Source organism: Gopherus evgoodei, chromosome 1 (genome assembly GCF_007399415.2).
Source record: "Gopherus evgoodei ecotype Sinaloan lineage chromosome 1, rGopEvg1_v1.p, whole genome shotgun sequence".
Taxonomy (NCBI): domain Eukaryota; kingdom Metazoa; phylum Chordata; order Testudines; family Testudinidae; genus Gopherus; species Gopherus evgoodei.
Genome location: NC_044322.1, coordinates 370,262,913 through 370,280,715, shown reverse-complemented (window position 1 = coordinate 370,280,715; position 17,803 = coordinate 370,262,913). Strand labels below are relative to the sequence as shown.

Genomic DNA, 17,803 nt, shown 5'->3' with positions numbered 1-17,803 from the left:
CCCGTCCCACCAGGCCTATGCCAGCACAAGGGTGATGTGCTGCGCACGGGGTCCATCCCCGCTCGTGGCTGTGCCCCAGAACCGGCCTATTTGGACTTTACCTGCCATTTGACGCGGGGTGTGACACGCAGCACTCAGCTCCCAGCCTGACGCGACACCTAACAGGTCTCAGCCCCACACCTACCTCAACTGTGTTTGACGTTTAACACCGCCCGCCGCCACGCTGACTTTCAGACCGAACCAGCTATGTCTGCTGATTGGCTGTTGTGTTGTTATTTCCTCTTGTGATTGGCGGTTTCATGCCTCGTTAACTGTTACCCTAGCAACGGCTCATATGCCTCATTGTGATTGGCAGGTGACTATGTCCATCGCTCTAAGCCGGTGGCTGGCTAGTCCAATTCGGAGGCGGGAGGGGAGGTGACGCCGGATGTAGCTGTGGTATGTTCCGGTGCTGATGTGGCTGGGGGTGGCGCTTGGCACCGAAGGTCGGAACTGGGGGCCCTACCGGAGTCGGGTGAACGCGGGGGAGACTGGGCTCCTGGCGCAGGTGAGTGGGGGGCGGGCGGCAGCGAGTCCGACCTCAGGCAGGCCCTGAGGCCCGCGCGGACCGCCAGTGAAAGGAGCCTGCTCCGGGTCCCAGGTGCCCGGCCGAGGCGGTGCTCCGGGCCCCCACCCCCTGATGCGTGGCTGCTCCGGGTCCCAGGTGCCCAGCTGATAAGTGGCTGCCCCGGGCCTCCATCCCCCGATGGGTGGCTGCTTCGGGTCCCCGGCGCCCGGCCGAGGGGGAGCCCTGCTCCAGGCCCCCATCCCCCGATGGGTGGCTGCTTCGGGTCCCCGGCGCCCGGCCGAGGGGGAGCCCTGCTCCAGGCTCCCATCCCCCGATGGGTGGCTGCTTCGGGTCCCCGGCGCCCGGCCGAGGCGGAGCCGTGCTCCGGGCCCGCACCCCCTGATGCGTGGCTGGTCCGGGTCCCCGCCGCCCGGCCGAGGGGGAGCCCTGCTCCGGGCTCGCGCTGCTGTCTCTTCCTCACTTCCCAATAGGAACTGTTTCCCCAAGCAGCTCTGGGTCGCTGCTGAAATAATGACTTTTGTCCCCCCTGTGTTTCTGGTTCCCTGAGAGCCCGCGGGGCGCTGCCTGATCCCAGGGCGCTGCTGCTTCTCGCTTCACCGCAGGGAAGAGCCTGAAGGCGTGTAAAAAGTATCTAGAGAGGAGGAGCCGCGGGCTCGCTGCCACCTAGGAGAATAAACGGGAGCGGCTTTCAGCGACACGAACTGCCCCTTGGAACTGAGTAGCAGGGAATAGTGTTTGAACTGAGGGATCCAACAGGAGAGAGTAGCAAAGTTTGGCATGGGTCATGGGGAGTGAATGGAAGAGCAGAAGTAAGCAATTGTTTTGCTTTTATTGAAAAAAGCTAATCTAAGCACCACTTTTAAATCACATATTCTCTTACTGTCACTGTGTAAACGATTGATTTAGATGTTATAAAATCATAATGGGAAGGGAAGTGTTGAGTCACAAGTAATTTGTTAAACTGTGGTATGTGCTATGATAAAGTCTGAGAACCTTTGACCTCAGAGTTTAGAGAGAGACTTTTCTAGCAGCCAAATTGCATTTTGAAATTACCATAATTTCAATATAGTTGAAATTAATCTAAATAAAATATCCTGCTGTGTTGTTCAGCTGAAGCTGCAAGTGCTCTAATTAGAAGCAATTCAGACAATTTAATTCCAGAGGAAGAATTTTTTTTTGGTCTCTTTGGAACCTTCACCATTTGCTGCACTCACACCAACCCTAAACACAGGGATGAGCTTTGCACCTATCATTTACAAGAATGGTGTTAACCCCCCTCCTCCCCCCCCCAAAGTGCGTGCTGCCTTCCTCTGAACTGATAAAACCTGAAATGTTGAACCCAGACAAAAGATGTAAGGCAATGCTGGTAGGAAGAAGGAAGTAATATGAAAAACTCTCTTCCCAACAATCTAATCCTCAAAGGCATCTGCTCTCATTTTGTTGAATCAGTTCTTAGCCTGAAAATCCTACTGAATTCCACACAGCGCTTAGACACCTATATAGTGACGGTGGCAAAAAATGCCCACTTCCATGCATGACTGACAGAAGATAGATTCTGATGCTATCAGACTTAGACCTGGTCACAGTGATAGTTCCCTCATATTCATACTTCATATATTTGTTCAAAAAGGGAGTAAAATGACGTTTGCTTCTTGTCCTCAGGAAAAGAAAAATACTGCTGTCACTTAATGGTGGGATATATCAGCTATATAATACAAACTTGGATGAATCATAGAATATCAGGGTTGGAAGGGACCTTAGGAGGTCATCTAGTCCAACCCCCTGCTCAAAGCAGAACCAATTCCCAACTAAATCATCCCAGCCAGGACTTTGTCAAGCCTGACCTTAAAATCCTCTAAGGAAGGAGATTCCACCACCTCCCTAGGTAATCCATTCCAGTGCTTCACCATATTTTTCATAATATCCAACCTAAGCCTCCTCCACTGCAACTTGAGACCATTACTCCTTGTTCTGTGATCTGCCACCACTGAGAACAGTCTAGATCCATCCTCTTTGCAACTCTCTTTCAGGTAGTTGAAAGCAGCTCTCAAATCCCCCTCATTCTTCTCTTCTGCAGACTAAACAATCCCAGTTCCCTCAGCCTCTCCTCATAAATCATGTGCTCCAGCCCCCTAATGATTTTTGTTGCCCTCCTCTGGACTCTTTCCAATTTTTCCGCATCCTTCTTGTAGTGTGGGACTCAAAACTGGACACAGTACTCCAGATGAGGCCTCACCAATGTCGAATAGAGGGGAATGATCACGTCCATCAATCTGTTGGCAATGCCCCTACTTATACAGCTCAAAATGCTGTTAGCCTTCTTGGCAACAAGCGCACACTGTTGACTCATATCCAGCTTCTCATCCACTGTAACCCCTAGGTCCTTTTCTGCAGAACTGCTTCCTAGCCATTCGGTCCCTAGTCTGTAACAGTGAATGGGATTCTTCCATCCTAAGTGCAGGACTCTGCACTTGTCCTTGTTCAACCTCATCAGGTTTCTTTTGGCCCAGTCCTCTAATTTGTCTAGGTCCCTCTGTATCGTATCCCTACCCCCTAGCGTATCTACTACTACTCCAATTTTAGTGTCATCTGCAAACTTGCTGAGAGTGCTGTCCACGCCATCCTCCAGATCATTAATGAAGATATTGAACAAAACCGGCCCCAGGACCGAGCCTTGGGGCACTCCGCTTGAAACTGGCTGCCAACTAGACATGGAGCCGTTGATTGCTACCCGTTGAGCCCGACAATCTAGCCAGCTTTCTATCCACCTTATAGTCCATTCATCCAGCCCATGCTTCTTTAACTTGCTGGCAACATTCTCCTCTCTTCACTGTGCTGTGTGTTGTAAGGTGCTTTTGTGTATGGAGACTATGTAAGGAGAAGGTAATTTATCTCGCCAACCAACACGTCCTTGGCTCTGAGGCGTTAGACAAGTAAGTATGAAAGTGCAAACTTCAGAGGACTTTTGTCATATGAGTGTTTTTGAAGTTATTTTTAAGGGTAGCTCCATGTGGAGTCCATTCCAGGGATCCAAATGCAGGGATAAATGAGGTTGGGTCTGTAGTTGAGGTAACTGATTGGAATTTTTGTATAAAAAAGGAAGCTTCTGATTAATGCCACTAGAGACTGGAGAAGTAGCAGGAGGATCCAGAAATATCCCTCAGATTATGAATCTTTGACAGATGGTGGCCACAGTCATTGGGGCTTGCATCCCCACTAAGTTATCTAGGTGCTTGCACCAAACAACTCGCATTTCCTGTTTCTTATCTAGATTAGCGTTTAGATAAGTGAGCTTGCTGCAGCTTAAGATAGGAGAAGCACTGGAAAAACAAAAGTGCTGTACTTCCCAAATTTGGTGAAAGACCTAGGGCTGAGAATCATCCACACACTGATGGTACCATTTCCCAATCTGCTAATTGTCTCTTCCGAGCAACCTCACAAGTGTTGAACAGGACAGATGATAGATTAAAACCCTGCAAAACCCTCTGTGAGAAGATTCTCTGTGGCAATGAGCAGTTACACACCACCCAGTGCACTGTGAAAGGTAGGAATGGAACCACTCAAGTATCATCTTGCTTATACCTGTCAGGGTTTACAGTCAGGTTAATAATACCTCCTGGTTCAACATATCAAAGATTACTTACGGGCCTTGGAGGCTTATTGGGGATGCCTAATGTTTGCCCATCATAAGAGGAGAATTACAACCAGTGGTAAAGTGCAGTTTCAATATTGAACCTAAGCTGGACTTAGTATTGAGGCAGGTCAAGGAAATCTCAGGGCTCCAGATGATGTAAGAGGTGCCTTCCCATCTGTGATGGTGCTGCCCGTGGGAGCCAGCTGAGGTTACTCAATCAGGGTGAACTGCAAACAAAACAGGGCAGACAAATCCCAAACACTAGTGGTTATTCCACTACTTAGATTTACCAAGCCAGCACAAAACAACTTCTGTAGTACCTCACTGGTTACTTAGAAGTTTAAACCACACAGTTCCCTTAAAGTGCCCAGCCTCAGGCCTCCATCCAGACACATCTGTCAGATATGACGATGATTCCTGAAAATCTTACTTCATCATATAAAAGAAAAGGTTCTTCCAATCCCAAAGGATCAGCCACATACTCAGGTTCAAATATAACTTAGATCCTACCCACAATACACGCTACAGCCAATTCTTATTAACTAAGCTAAAATTTATTAGAAAAGAAAAGAGAGAGTGTTCGTTAAAAGATCAATATACAGACAGACTAGAATTCAATTCTTGAGGTTCAAATGCATAGCAGAGATGAGCTTGTAGTTGCCAAAAGTCCTTTTAGAAATAATCCATAGGTTATAGTCCAATTTCCATATTCAGGGTGGCTCCAGTCAATGACTGGGGATCTCAATCCTTGTGGCTTTGGATTTCAAGAGGAGGAAATCTTAAGCAGATCTGAGATGAAGCAGGATCGTGTCCCAGAGTTCTTCTACATTTCCAGCAGCCTTTCGGCCTGAGAAAACAATAGGCTTAACTCCTTCTCCCAAACATCCTGGCAATTAGCACAGAGTAATTTATTCATTAAACAGATCAGATACAGGTTACCACAACCTTCAAAGAGACACATAGACAATACTATTTCACTCAAGTATCATCATAAATGTTAATATTCTTTTTTTGATCTTTGAATTATAACTATAGCAATAGACGAGACTTGTTTGCTTACATCACAAGACCTGAGCAAACATCTACCCTTCTACCTCTAACAATGCAGACTTGCATTTCAAAGCTCTATTCATTTACATATCTTACTAACCAGTCCTTAAGGTTCACCCGTGGGTCAGGTCAGTCGGTGAGGTGAGTTAATTAACTTTCTGGCCATGTCATCTTTGAATGAGATTATATTATACTCATAACGTCGTACCATCACGTCTCATAATCTTCCCAAAAGGGTATGTTATTGACAGGGCAATCATGAGATCACACTGGCTAGGTAGATGGTGAGCTGCAACTACTGTTCAACCTTGACTTGATATTGCACAATATTTTGATTTAAAAAAGAATGATATAAAATTAACATGGCACACATTAAATGGATTAAAAACTGACTAACTGATAGGTCTCAATGTAATTGTAGATGGAGAATTACTAAGCGGGTGTGTTCTGAGTGGGGTCTCATGTGGATTGGTTCTTGGCCTTGCACTTTTAAACATTTTTTATCAGTGATCTGTAAGAAAACATAAAATCATAGCTGATTAAAGTTTGCAGAGGACACAAATTAGGGAAGTGATAAATAATGAAGAGGACTGATTCAAAGAAATCTAGCTTGCTTGGAAAACTGGGAGCAAGCAAACAATGTGCGTTTTAATACAGCTAAATGTAAATGTCTACATCTAGACTCAGACTCAGACTCTAGGACTGGAAGGGACCTCGAGAGGTCATCGAGTCCAGTCCCCTGCCCTCATGGCAGGACCAAATACTGTCTAGACCATCCCCGATAGACATTTATCTAACCTACTCTTAAATATCTCCAGCGATGGAGATTCCACAACTTCCCTAGGCAATCTATTCCAGTGTTTGACTACCCTGACAGTTAGGAACTTTTTCCTAATGTCCAGCCTAAATCTCCCTTGCTGCAGTTTAAGCCCATTGCTTCTTGTTCTACCATTGGAGGCCAAGGTGAACAAGTTTTCTCCCTCCTCCTGATGACACCCTTTTAGATACCTGAAAACTGCTATCAGGTCCCCTCTCAGTCTTCTCTTTTCCAAACTAAACAAACCCAATTCCTTCAGCCTTCCTTCATAGGTCATGTTCTCAAGACCTTTAATCATTCTTGTTGCTCTTCTCTGGACCCTCTCCAATTTCTCCACATCTTTCTTGAAATGCGGTGCCCAGAACTGGACACAATACTCCAGTTGAGGCCTAACCAGCGCAGAGTAAAGCGGAAGAATGACTTCTCGTGTCTTGTTTACAACACACCTGTTAATGCATCCCAGAATCATGTTTGCTTTTTTTGCAACAGTATCACACTGTTCACTCATATTAAGCTTGTGGTCCACTATGACCCCTAGATCTCTTTCTGCCATACTCCTTCCTAGACAGTCTCTTCCCATTCTGTATGTGTGAAACTGATTGTTCCTTCCTAAGTGGAGCACTTTGCATTTATCTTTATTGAACTTCATCCTGTTTACCTCAGACCATTTCTCCAATTTGTCCAGATCGTTTTTAATTTTGACCCTGTCCTCCAGAGCAGTTGCAATCCCTCCCAGTTTGGTATCGTCCGCAAACTTAATAAGCGTACTTTCTATGCCAACATCTAAATCGTTGATGAAGATATTGAACAGAACCGGTCCCAAAACAGACCCCTGCGGAACCCCACTTGTTATACCTTTCCAGCAGGATTGGGAGCCATTAACAACTACTCTCTGAGTACGGTTATCCAGCCAGTTATGCACCCACCTTATAGTAGCCCCATCTAAATTGTACTTTCCTAGCTTATCTATAAGAATATCATGCGAAACTGTATCAAATGCCTTACTAAAGTCTAGGTATATCACATCCACCGCTTCTCCCTTATCCACAAGGCTCGTTATCCTATCAAAGAACGCTATCAGATTAGTTTGACATGATTTGTTCTTTACAAATCCATGCTGGCTATTCCCTATCACCTTACCACCTTCCAAGTGTTTGCAGATGATTTCTTTGATTACCTGCTCCATTATCTTCCCTGGCACAGAAGTTAAACTAACTGGTCTGTAGTTTCCCGGGTTGTTTTTATTTCCCTTTTTATAGATGGGCACTATATTTGCCCCCTTCCAGTCTTCTGGAATCTCCCCCGTCTCCCATGATTTCCCAAAGATAATAGCTAGAGGCTCAGATACCTCCTCTATTAACTCCTTGAGTATTCTAGGATGCATTTCATCAGGCCCTGGTGACTTGCAGGCATCTAACTTTTCTAAGTGATTTTTTACTTGCTCTTTCCTTATTTTCTCTTCTAAACCTACCCTCTTCCTGTAAGCATTCACTATACTAGACATTCCTTCAGACTTCTCAGTGAAGACCGAAACAAAGAAGTCATTAAGCATCTCTGCCATTTCCAAGTCTCCCGTTACTGTTACCCCCTCCTCATTGAGCAGTGGGCCTACCCTGTCCTTAGTCTTCCTCTTGCTTCTAATGTATTGATAAAAAGTCTTCTTGTTTCCCTTTATTCCCATAGCTAGTTTGAGTTCATTTTGTGCCTTTGCTTTTCTAATCTTGCCTCTGCATTCCTGTGTTATTTGCCTATATTCATCCTTCGTGATCTGACCTAGTTTCCATTTTTTATATGACGCCTTTTTATTTTGTAGGTCATGCAAGATCTCAAGGGTAAGCCAAGGTGGTCTTTTGCCACATTTTCTATCTTTCCTAACCAGCGGAATAACTTGCTTTTGGGCCCTTAATAGCGTCCCTTTGAAAAACTGCCAACTTTCCTCAGTTGTTTTTCCCCTCAGTCTTGATTCCCATGGGACCTTGCCTATCAGCTCTCTGAGCTTACCAAAATCCGCCTTCCTGAAATCCATTGTCTCTATTCTGCTGTACTCCCTTCTACCTTTCCTTAGAATTGCAAATTCTATGATTTCATGATCACTTTCACCCAAGCTTCCTTCTACTTTTAAATTCTCAACGAGTTCCTCCCTATTTGTTAAAATCAAGTCTAGAACAGCTTCCCCCCTAGTAGCTTTTTCAACTTTCTGAAATAAAAAGTTGTCTGCAATGCAGTCCAGGAACTTATTGGATAGTCTGTGCCCCGCGGTGTTATTTTCCCAACATATATCTGGATAGTTGAAGTCCCCCATCACCACCAAATCTTGGGCTTTGGATGATTTTGTTAGTTGTTTGAAAAAAGCCTCATCCACCTCTTCCGCCTGATTAGGTGGCCTGTAGTAGACTCCCAGCATGACATCACCTGTGTTTTTTACCCCTTTTAGCCTAACCCAGAGACTCTCCACCCTTCCGTCTCCTATGTCCATCTCCACCTCAGTCCAAGTGTGTACATTTTTAATATATAAGGCAACACCTCCTCCCTTTTTCCCCTGTCTATCCTTCCTGAGCAAACTATACCCATCCACACCAACATTCCAGTCGTGGGTATTATCCCACCAAGTTTCAGTAATGCCAATAATGTCATAGTTGTATTTATTTATTAGCACTTCCAGTTCTTCCTGCTTATTACCCATACTTCTTGCATTTGTATAAAGGCATCTAAGATACTGGTTTGATCTTGCCTCCCAGCTTTGCCCTGACCCTCCTTCCTCTCTGCCATTATAGCCCGTGCTCCCTCCTGTTTCCAACCCATCTCCCAGGTCTTGTTCCCTACTTACCTGTGGGCTTTGCTCACCTGTCCCCGTCGAACCTAGTCTAAGAACAGAATGTAGGTCATACAGGATGGGGGACTCTCTCCTGTAAAACAGTGGCTGAAAAACATTATGGTGTCCTGGTGGATAATCAGCTGAACATAAGCTCCCATTGTAATGTTGTGGTCAAAAGGGCTAATGCGATGCATAAAAAGGAAACTCTTTAGTAGGAGTATAGAGCGGTTATTTTACCCTGTATTTGGCACTGGCATAACTGCTACTGGAATCCTGTGTGCAGTTCTGGTGCCTACAATTCAAAAGGATGTTGATAAATTGGAGAGGGGTCAGAGAAGAGCCACAAAAATGATTAAAGGATTAGAAAACCTGCCTTATAGTGATAGATTCAAAGAGCTCAATCTGTTTATCTTAACAAAGAGAAGATTAAGGGGTGACTTGCTTGCAGTCTGTATGTATCTTTTGGGGGAACAAGTATTTAGTAATGGGATCTTCAGTTTAGCAGAGAAAGGTATAGCATGATCCTGTATCTGGAAGTTGAAGCTAGACCAATTCAGACTGGAAATAAGGTGTAAATTTTTAATGGTGAGACTAATTAACCATTGGAACAATTTACCAAGAGTTGGAGTGGATTATCCATCACTGACAATTTAAAAATTATAATTGGATGTTTTTCTAAAACACATGCTCTAGCAATTATTTGGGGAAGTTCTCTGGCCTGTGTTATGGAAATCTATAACTTGATTGTTTCACTGTTGCCTTATCTTTCTTTTCTCCCTTCCTTCAGTCTGTTTGTATCATCCACCTATTGTGTCTTGCCTTAAATCTAAATAATAAACTTAGTTTTTATGCCAATCCTCTTACTTCACATCTGTGCAGTACCTTGCATATTGAGGCCTCTAGGTGCTTCTGTAAAACAGTAATCTCAAGCAAAGGCCTAACTACTATGCATTTGTGGTAAACTAGCACCTTTCCCTCTATGAAAAACATGCATCAAATCCAGTGCATGTGAGGGCATTGTATCTGAATATCTGCCAGCTATCCATTTATTAAGCAATGATCATTAGAATCATAGAAAAAGTAACTCAAATAAAACTTACACACCTCCTTAAGTTCTCAATAACTTCCATTTTGAAAGTGTGTGTGAGAGTTCCTGTTCTCTCCATTCCCTTCTTCTATTTAACAGGTTAAATTAAAACACTTCACTCTATTTTTTAAGCACTTGGAGGAGAAAAGGATGACTGGCAACAGTCAACATGGATTTGCCAAGGGCAAGTCATGCCTCACCAACCTGATTGCCTTCTATGATGAGATAACTAGCTCTGGATATGGGAAGAGCAGTGGACATGATATAGCTTGACTTTAGCAAAGCTTCTGATATAATCTCCCACAGTATTCTTGCCCTTGCCAGCAACTTAAAAAGTATGTTTGGATGAATGGACTGTCAGGTGGCTAGAAAGCTGGGTAAATTGTCTGGCTCAATGGGTAGTGATCAACGGCTCCATGTCTAGTTGGCAGCTGGTATCAAGTGGAGGTTGGTCCTGGGGCTGGTTTTATTCAACATTTTCATTAATGATCTGGATGATGGGATGGATTGCACCCTCAGCAAGTTCGTGGATGATACTACGCTGGTGAGAGAGGTAGATATACTTGAGGGTAGGGATAGGGTTCAGAGTGACCTAGACAAATTGGAGGATTGGACCAAAAGAAATGTGATGAGGTTCAACAAGGACAAAAGTCCTGCACTTAGGACGGAAGAATCCCATGCACTGCTACAGGCTGGGGACCAACTGGCTAAGTGGCAGTTATGTAGAAAAGGACATGGGGATTACAGTGGGCGAGAAGCTGGATGTGAGTCAACAATGTGCCCTTCTTGCCAAGAAGGCTAATGACCTATTGGGCTGCATTAGCAGGAGCATTGCCAGCAGATCGAAGGAAGTGATTATTTCCCTCTATTCAGCACTGCTGAGGCCACATCTGGAGTATTGCTTCCAGTTTTGGCCCCCTCCCGCCCCACTACAGAAAGGATGTGGACAAATTGGAGAGTCCAGCAGAGGGCAACAAAAATGATTAGGGGGCTGGAGCACATGACTTATGAGGAGAGGCTGAGGGAACCTGGGGTTATTTAGTCTGCAGAAGATAAGAGTGTGTGTGGGATTTGATAGCAGCCTTCCACCACCTGAAGTGGGGGTTCCAAAGAGGATGGAGCTCAGCTGTTTTCAGTGATGACAGAACAAGAAGCAATGGTCTCAATGTAAAGTGGGGGAGGGCTAGGTTGGGTATTAAGAAAAAGTATTGCACTAGGAGGGTGGTGAAGCACTGGAATGGGTTCCCTAGCGAGTTGGTGGAATCTCCAGCCTAAGAGGTTTTTAAAGCCTGTCTTAACAAAGCCCTGGCTGGGATGATTTATTTGGTGTTGGTCCTGCTTTGAGCAGGGATTTGGACTAGATGACCTCCTGTGGTCTCTTCCAACCCTAATTTTCTATGATTCTATTCTACTGGAATACCAAAGGCATTCCATCATCTCAAGCATTTCCTTTCCTTTCAAATATGGTACTTAAATGCTTCCTCCACCCTCTGTATTGCTCTCCAGTATCTCAGTTCTCTGCTTGCTAAATCCTTCCAGAACCACAGACGTTCTCAAAGCAGCTTAATTCTATTTTGTAAAAAAAAGTTCTCATGAGATTTCTCTTGGTTTGTAGTTTCCAAGTTATCACAGTCATGAAATAAGAATATCAATCTTCTGTCAAAGAGATTTAATAGCAGGTAATGCAGCTATCTCAAAAACTCATGTTTTGGCCATGGCGTTGCACTGGGAACTCATGTTCAGCCATTTATTCACCAGGACCCCCAAATCTTCTTCTGAGTACTTTAAGTATGGCCTACATTCTTTTTTCCTAGATGAATACATTTACTTTTGGCTATTTTTAAAACTTGTATTGTTTACCAAGTGATCTGCACTGATTTGTATCAGCAACTTGTCTTCATTATTTACCACTCCATCAATCTTTGTGTCATCTGCAAACTTTATCAGTGATGACTGACTTTGTTTTCTTCCAGGTCACTGATCAAAATGTTAAATAGTGTAGAGCAGAGCTGTAACTAAGCATTTTAGTGCCCGGGGTGAGCAAGCATATTTGCTCCCCCTACTGTTTTTTCATCATTTTCCCACCTCCAAGCCTTTGCGTTTTGGGCGACTGTCCTACTCGCCCTGCCCTGGTTATGTCTCTGGTGTAGGGCCAAGAATCGATCCTTGCAGGACCCCAGTAGAAACACACTGACTTATTTATGATTCCCCATTTACAATTACATTTGGAGACATGTCAGCCAGTCTGTAATACATATAATATAAGCCATGTTAATTTTGTATGGTTTTAGTTTCTTCATAGAAATATCGTGCAGTACCATGTCAGAGTCTTACTGAAGTCTAAGTATGTTATATCAACACTTTACCTTTTATGAACCAAACTTGTAATCTCATAGAAAAAACTCAAGTTTGACTGCATCAATTTTTCATAAACCTGTGATGATTGGCATTATATAACCCTCCTTTAATTCTTTCATAATCGAGTCTTGTATTAGTTATTCCATTATTTTGTCTGGGATCAATGTCTGGTTTACAGGCATATATAATCAATCAGCCAGGTCATCCTGTTTACCCTCTTTAACTATTGGAGCATCTCTAGTTTTCTCCCAGTCTTCTGAAATTTCCCCAGTGTTCCAAGTGTTATTGAAAATATAGCACCTCAGCCAACTTTTTAAAAATTCTTGGATGCTAGTTCTCTGTACCTGCAGATCTAAAAATGTCAAGCTTTAGTAGCTGCTGTTTAACATCTTCCCAAGTTGTTGTTGGAATAGAAAGTGTTTCTGCATCATATGATTACACATTTTTCCCCAAATACCAAGCAGAAATATATATTGAACACGTATGCCTTTTTTTTGCAGTACTATTGACAATGTTACCTGTGACAGCTTCCCCCTGGGGTGCCAGTTGGAACTGGGTTACCACTGAGCCCCCCTGACCCACCAGCCTGGGGTCCCTCTCACCATGTGCTGCTGTGCTAAGTTGCCAAGTTCTCCAAACTTGCTCTTTCACCAGTATTCACACAGGTAGGGTACACACCCAGCTGCTGTACTTGTAGGCTGCTGTGATCACCTCTGCATGGGGAGTCTAGAGCTAAGGAATTGCCCTGCTGCTCAAGAACACACCCCCTTCTGGGGTGTAAACCCACAATTATACAGTCTTGCACTGCACAGAGATATGTACAGCGTAAGCTCATGAAATTTGGCCCCTCCCTCAATGTGGAGAAGGCATATACAACAACTTTTTGCCCCAAATAATGACTCCCACACACTGGTTTGTGATAAAGCAAACACAAATTTATTAACTACGAAAGATAGATTTTAAGTCCAGTGAAAGGAGTGTTCAGTTTGAACAATGTTTGGAGTGAAGAAAAATGTTTGGTCCCATTGGATTTAGGTCTTAAGTTACTTAAGCACTTTTGAAAATTTTACCCCATGTTAAAATCCTCCAGTCCAAGACATATGCCTTTATGGCTGAGTAAGAAGCTGGCAGTAGTGACACCATAAGAATTTTTTTTAAAATGTACTTTGTCCTTTGTATATTTCAACCCCCTAAAAATGTCACCATAAGTGTCCCTTTTTATTCTTTTGAAAATATGGTCACTTTACTCAGTAGGTGTTTCCAGAACTGCATTATTAGACCGTTTGAAACAGTAATAATGTGACAGTAATAAGAAAACATGTGAATTGCTCCTTTCCTTCACCCGTACATTAACAGAAGACTTTAGGTGATAGGAATGTTTCTTTTTTGCAGTGGCCATCTGTTTCTGTGCTATGGTTATCTACTTTGGATCTAAATTAATGGTTGACATAAATGTTAACATTGACTTGCTTATACCAGTGGAGAATTTGGCAAATGATCTCAAAGGAATGCTTCTCTTATATGTGCAATCTGCCACAGAGTGCAGCAGAGAACTCTAAAATCTGTCATCCTGGAAGCTGATCAGTTTAAACAACAAGAAATACCTCATCATCCACAAGAATCTCTCAAATTAATGTTAAGTATCAGAGGGTAGCCGTGTTAGTCTGGATCTGTAAAAGCAGCAAAGAATCCTGTGGCACCTTATAGACTAACAGACGTTTTAATTAATCAAATTAATGTTGTTCATTATAATAAAGTACCCAGAAGTCTGCTGAGCACTTTACGGTAAACCTCGGGAGAGATCACCCCTGCCCCAAAGAGCTGATAGTCTAAATGTAAACTGAGATAAAGCAAGTAAGGGAGACTACCAGTGGGAGGAGGAGGACAGGAATTATACCAACATAATCATACTGTGATTCAGTGCTGGTCTGCGCTGAAAACATACATCAACATAGCTCTGCTCTTAGGAGTGTGAAATCCAGACCCATAAGAGACATAGCTATGCTGACATAACCCCAAATGTAGATGGTGTTAAGTTAATAGAATTCTTCTGTCGTCTTAGCTACTGTCTTTTGGGGAGGTGGAGAACCCTTCCAATCGCTATAGTGAGTGTCTACACTGAGGTGCTACAGTGGTGCAGTGCAGCATTTTAAGTGTAGACATAACCTTAATTTAGGCACATATTGGTAGTTTTAGTTAAATATTCATTCATTCATTCATTCATACTGGTTAAGGCACTAGACTGAGGTTCTGGAAATCTAAGTTCAGTTCCTGACTCTGCTGCAGAGTCCCTGTGTGACCTTGGGCAAGGCACTTGATTCCTGTGTCTCAGTTCTTCATATGTAACATGGGAATAACAGATACTTCCTTTGTTCCACCATTTGTCTACCTTGCCTTTTTAGATTGAAAGCTATTTGGAGTCGATTATTGTCTTTTGCTATGTGTTTGCATCGCACTTAGTGCCACAGGACCCTGATCTTTGTTGGGACATCTAGATACATTTTTTTTTTATTACTGAAAAAGATCAAGAGAAAGTGACCATTGTGAATATTAATGACTCACTTGTAGGTGTCATAGAACTACTGAGATTTCAGGAAGAATTTAAATATATTTTAAAAGTGAACTTGAAAGACTTTAAACTTGCCAAGATCTGAGTTCAGTCCCAGGTCTTTGTGTTTGTAGCACCCAAATATGTGCCCTACCATAATGTTTCTCCTGTTACTGTAGATGCCATGGATGCCTAATGAAGCAGTTCTCAACCTTATCCATACTGCAACCACCACTTCTGGGATCCCCTCCGATTTAGCAGTCTGGGAAGGGAGGGCAAGGGGATTGTGACCCCATAATGCCTGTTGTAACCTGGAAAGGGGAGAGGGGGTAGGCAGGAACTGGGGAGGAGAGCAAGCTGGGGCTTGCAGGGCTGCTATGGCCCTCTCCCCCAGCTCCAGAGCTCCTATGCTGCCTGCCGGCAGGGGGGAGAGAGAACCCCTTTTCCCGGAGCTCCTGTGCTGCCTGCCGGCAGGGAGAAGGCTGGGGGGAGTCCTTGGGCCCCAGCCTTGGGGCGGGCAGTCTGCCTGCAGCCCAAACTCCTCATCCCTGGCCCCACCCCAGAGCCTGCACTCCCAGACAGAATCTTCATGCCCCTCCCACATCCCAACCCTCTGCCCCTGCCCTGAGCCCCTCCCCCACACCCCAAACCCATCATCCACAGCTCCACCCTAGAGCCCTCACCCCCAGCCAGAGCCCTCACCCCCACACTCCACCCTCTGCCCTACCCTGGGCCACCTCTCATGCTCCGAACCTTCAGCCCCACCCCACGTGGCTCTCACTTTGAAGGTTTTTTGCCGAAGTGGCCCCCACTTCAAAAATGGTGAAGCGCACTGGTCTAATGTGTCCTGTGACCAAAGTATGATGCATGTGACATTTTTTCCTATTCAAAGGCAGATGGTTGCAAGGTCTGCATATTATATAGGCTATAAGAATGATGCAGCACTGTCATTTCCCCACACTGAGCATAGGAGTACTAACCAGTTCCTATTGGAAGTGTCAGTGTAAAGGTTAGAGCACTGAGGAAATGTGTTCTGAACAACTTCAGTCACTAAATGTGTATGCTGCTATATTAGTGCTAGGTGGAAGTTTTTTCAGGGTATATGGCTTCATTCCTGTGGGTCACAAGCCTGGAGGTCATGAATGTGTGGATCACTGTAGCCAGCTTCTAGCAGTGCTGCAGCTGAAGCACTTGTAGTATGGACATACCCCACACTTATTTAGTCTCTCCTGTAAGTCAGGTTTTTCAGATATTGCATCATTCTTGTAGCTCACTTTTTGTCTCACTTATACATTAGAAAGAATACCTCCCTACTTCTACTTCGTATTCCCCTGCTTATACAGCCAGGGTCTGAATTACCCCTTGTCATAAACAGATAGCTAAGGGTTAATGTCTCTTTCACCTGAAGCACCTGACCAGAGGACCAATCAGAAAACCGGATTTTTTCAACTCTGGGTGGAGGGAAGTTTGTGTCTGAGTCTTTGTTTTCTGTCTGCCTGCTTTCTCTGAGCTTTGGAGAAGTAGTTTCTACTTTCTAGTCTTCTGTTTCTAAAGTAAGGACAAAGAGATCAGATAGTAAGTTATATGGTTTCTTTTCTTTGGTATTTGCATGAATATAAGTGCTGGAGTGCTTTGATTTGTATTCTTTTTGAATAAGGCTGTTTATTCAATCTTCTTTTAAGCAATTAACCCTGTATTGTGTCACCTTAATACAGAGAGACCATTTGTATGTATTTTTTCTTTCTTTTTTATATAAAGCTTTCTTTTAAGACCTGTTGGAGTTTTCTTTACTGGGAAATTTCAGGAAAATTGAGTCTGTACTCACCAGGGAATTGGTGGGAGGAAGAAATCAGGGGGGAGATCTGTGTGTGTGTTGAATTTGCTAGCCTGATTTTGCATTCCCTCTGGGGGAATAGGAAAGTCCTTTTTGTTTCCAGGACTGGGAACGGAGAGGGGGAGTCACTCTGTTTGGATTCACAGAGCTTGTGTCTGTGTATCTCTCCAGGAGCACCTGGAGGGGGGAAGGGAAAAAGGATTATTTCCCTTTGTTGTGAGACTCAAGGGATTTGGGTCTTGGGGTCCCCAGGGAAGGTTTTTCAGGGGGACCAGAGTGCCCCAAAACACTCTAATTTTTTGGGTGGTGGCAGCAAGTACCGGGTCCAAGCTGGTAGCTAAGCTTGGAGGTTTTCATACTAACCCCCATAGTTTGGATGCTAAGGTCCAAATCTGGGACTAAGGTTATGACACCCCTCTTAGCCACAGCATAACAGTTATTGACTTCTTGGGTTTTACTTTGGCTTCTGCTTTATCAGCAAGGAAGAAATGTTTCTTGTTACATGGTACTAGAGATCAACAGGGAGATGCACTTGCTTTCCCTCGCTCTTTTGCCTCTTACCTAAAGTCATTGCCTTTCTTTTTATGCTGCTGTTTTGCTGCAGGCCTGAGATGCTGAGCCGCTTATCAGGGTTAGCAAACACTGTTCTGCAGGAGCTGTCGGGGGATAGAAGTGATGCACAAGTTGAGTCCTCTGCCACTGTAAGTACACTCTCTCATGCCAGAACTATCACTGTTGCTGCTCAGAGCTGGTTCAGGGTGTCTGAGTCTCAGTTGTGAATATCTCCCTCCTGATTCCTGTCACCTTGCACCTCACCAAACTTGTGTCCCCCACCTCTGCCACTCCCTCTGCATTTATGGCATGTTCCGTCCTGCTGCAGTGCAGAACCATATGATCTCTTCAGCTTATTAGATCAACTTGAGGGCTGGGAAAGAAGCTAGAGTTGAAGTGAGCTAGGGGGTTTCTGGGAGAGTTTTGGAGAGCTGAGTGCTGAATCACATGGGGACCTGCTCTCATGTTTCACTCTGGCTGTGGGAGCAGTGGTATCTCTGCTGTGTAAAGTCTTTCAGGTTTGCTGATGTCCTGTGTCAA

At 44.2% G+C, this 17,803-nt stretch overlaps 1 protein-coding gene across 7 annotated transcripts in view; it reads left to right on the top strand.

Annotated features, from left to right (window-relative positions):
- Positions 1-421: 421 nt before the first annotated feature.
- Positions 422-17,803, top strand: part of GOLGB1 (golgin B1) — a 155,984-nt gene continuing 138,602 nt past the window's right edge. For 3 of the 7 annotated variants that reach the window (XM_030543190.1, XM_030543124.1, XM_030543073.1), the window contains exons 1-2: positions 12,900-12,994; positions 17,316-17,412. In XM_030543190.1, coding sequence (XP_030399050.1) covers positions 12,933-12,994; positions 17,316-17,412 — 159 coding nt within the window. In that variant the 5' untranslated portion in view covers positions 12,900-12,932. Of the gene's footprint in view, positions 548-1,115; positions 1,378-12,895; positions 12,995-17,315; positions 17,413-17,803 lie in introns of those variants that run through there. The other 4 variants (XM_030543279.1, XM_030543440.1, XM_030543518.1 and 1 more) reach the window with 4 other exon arrangements.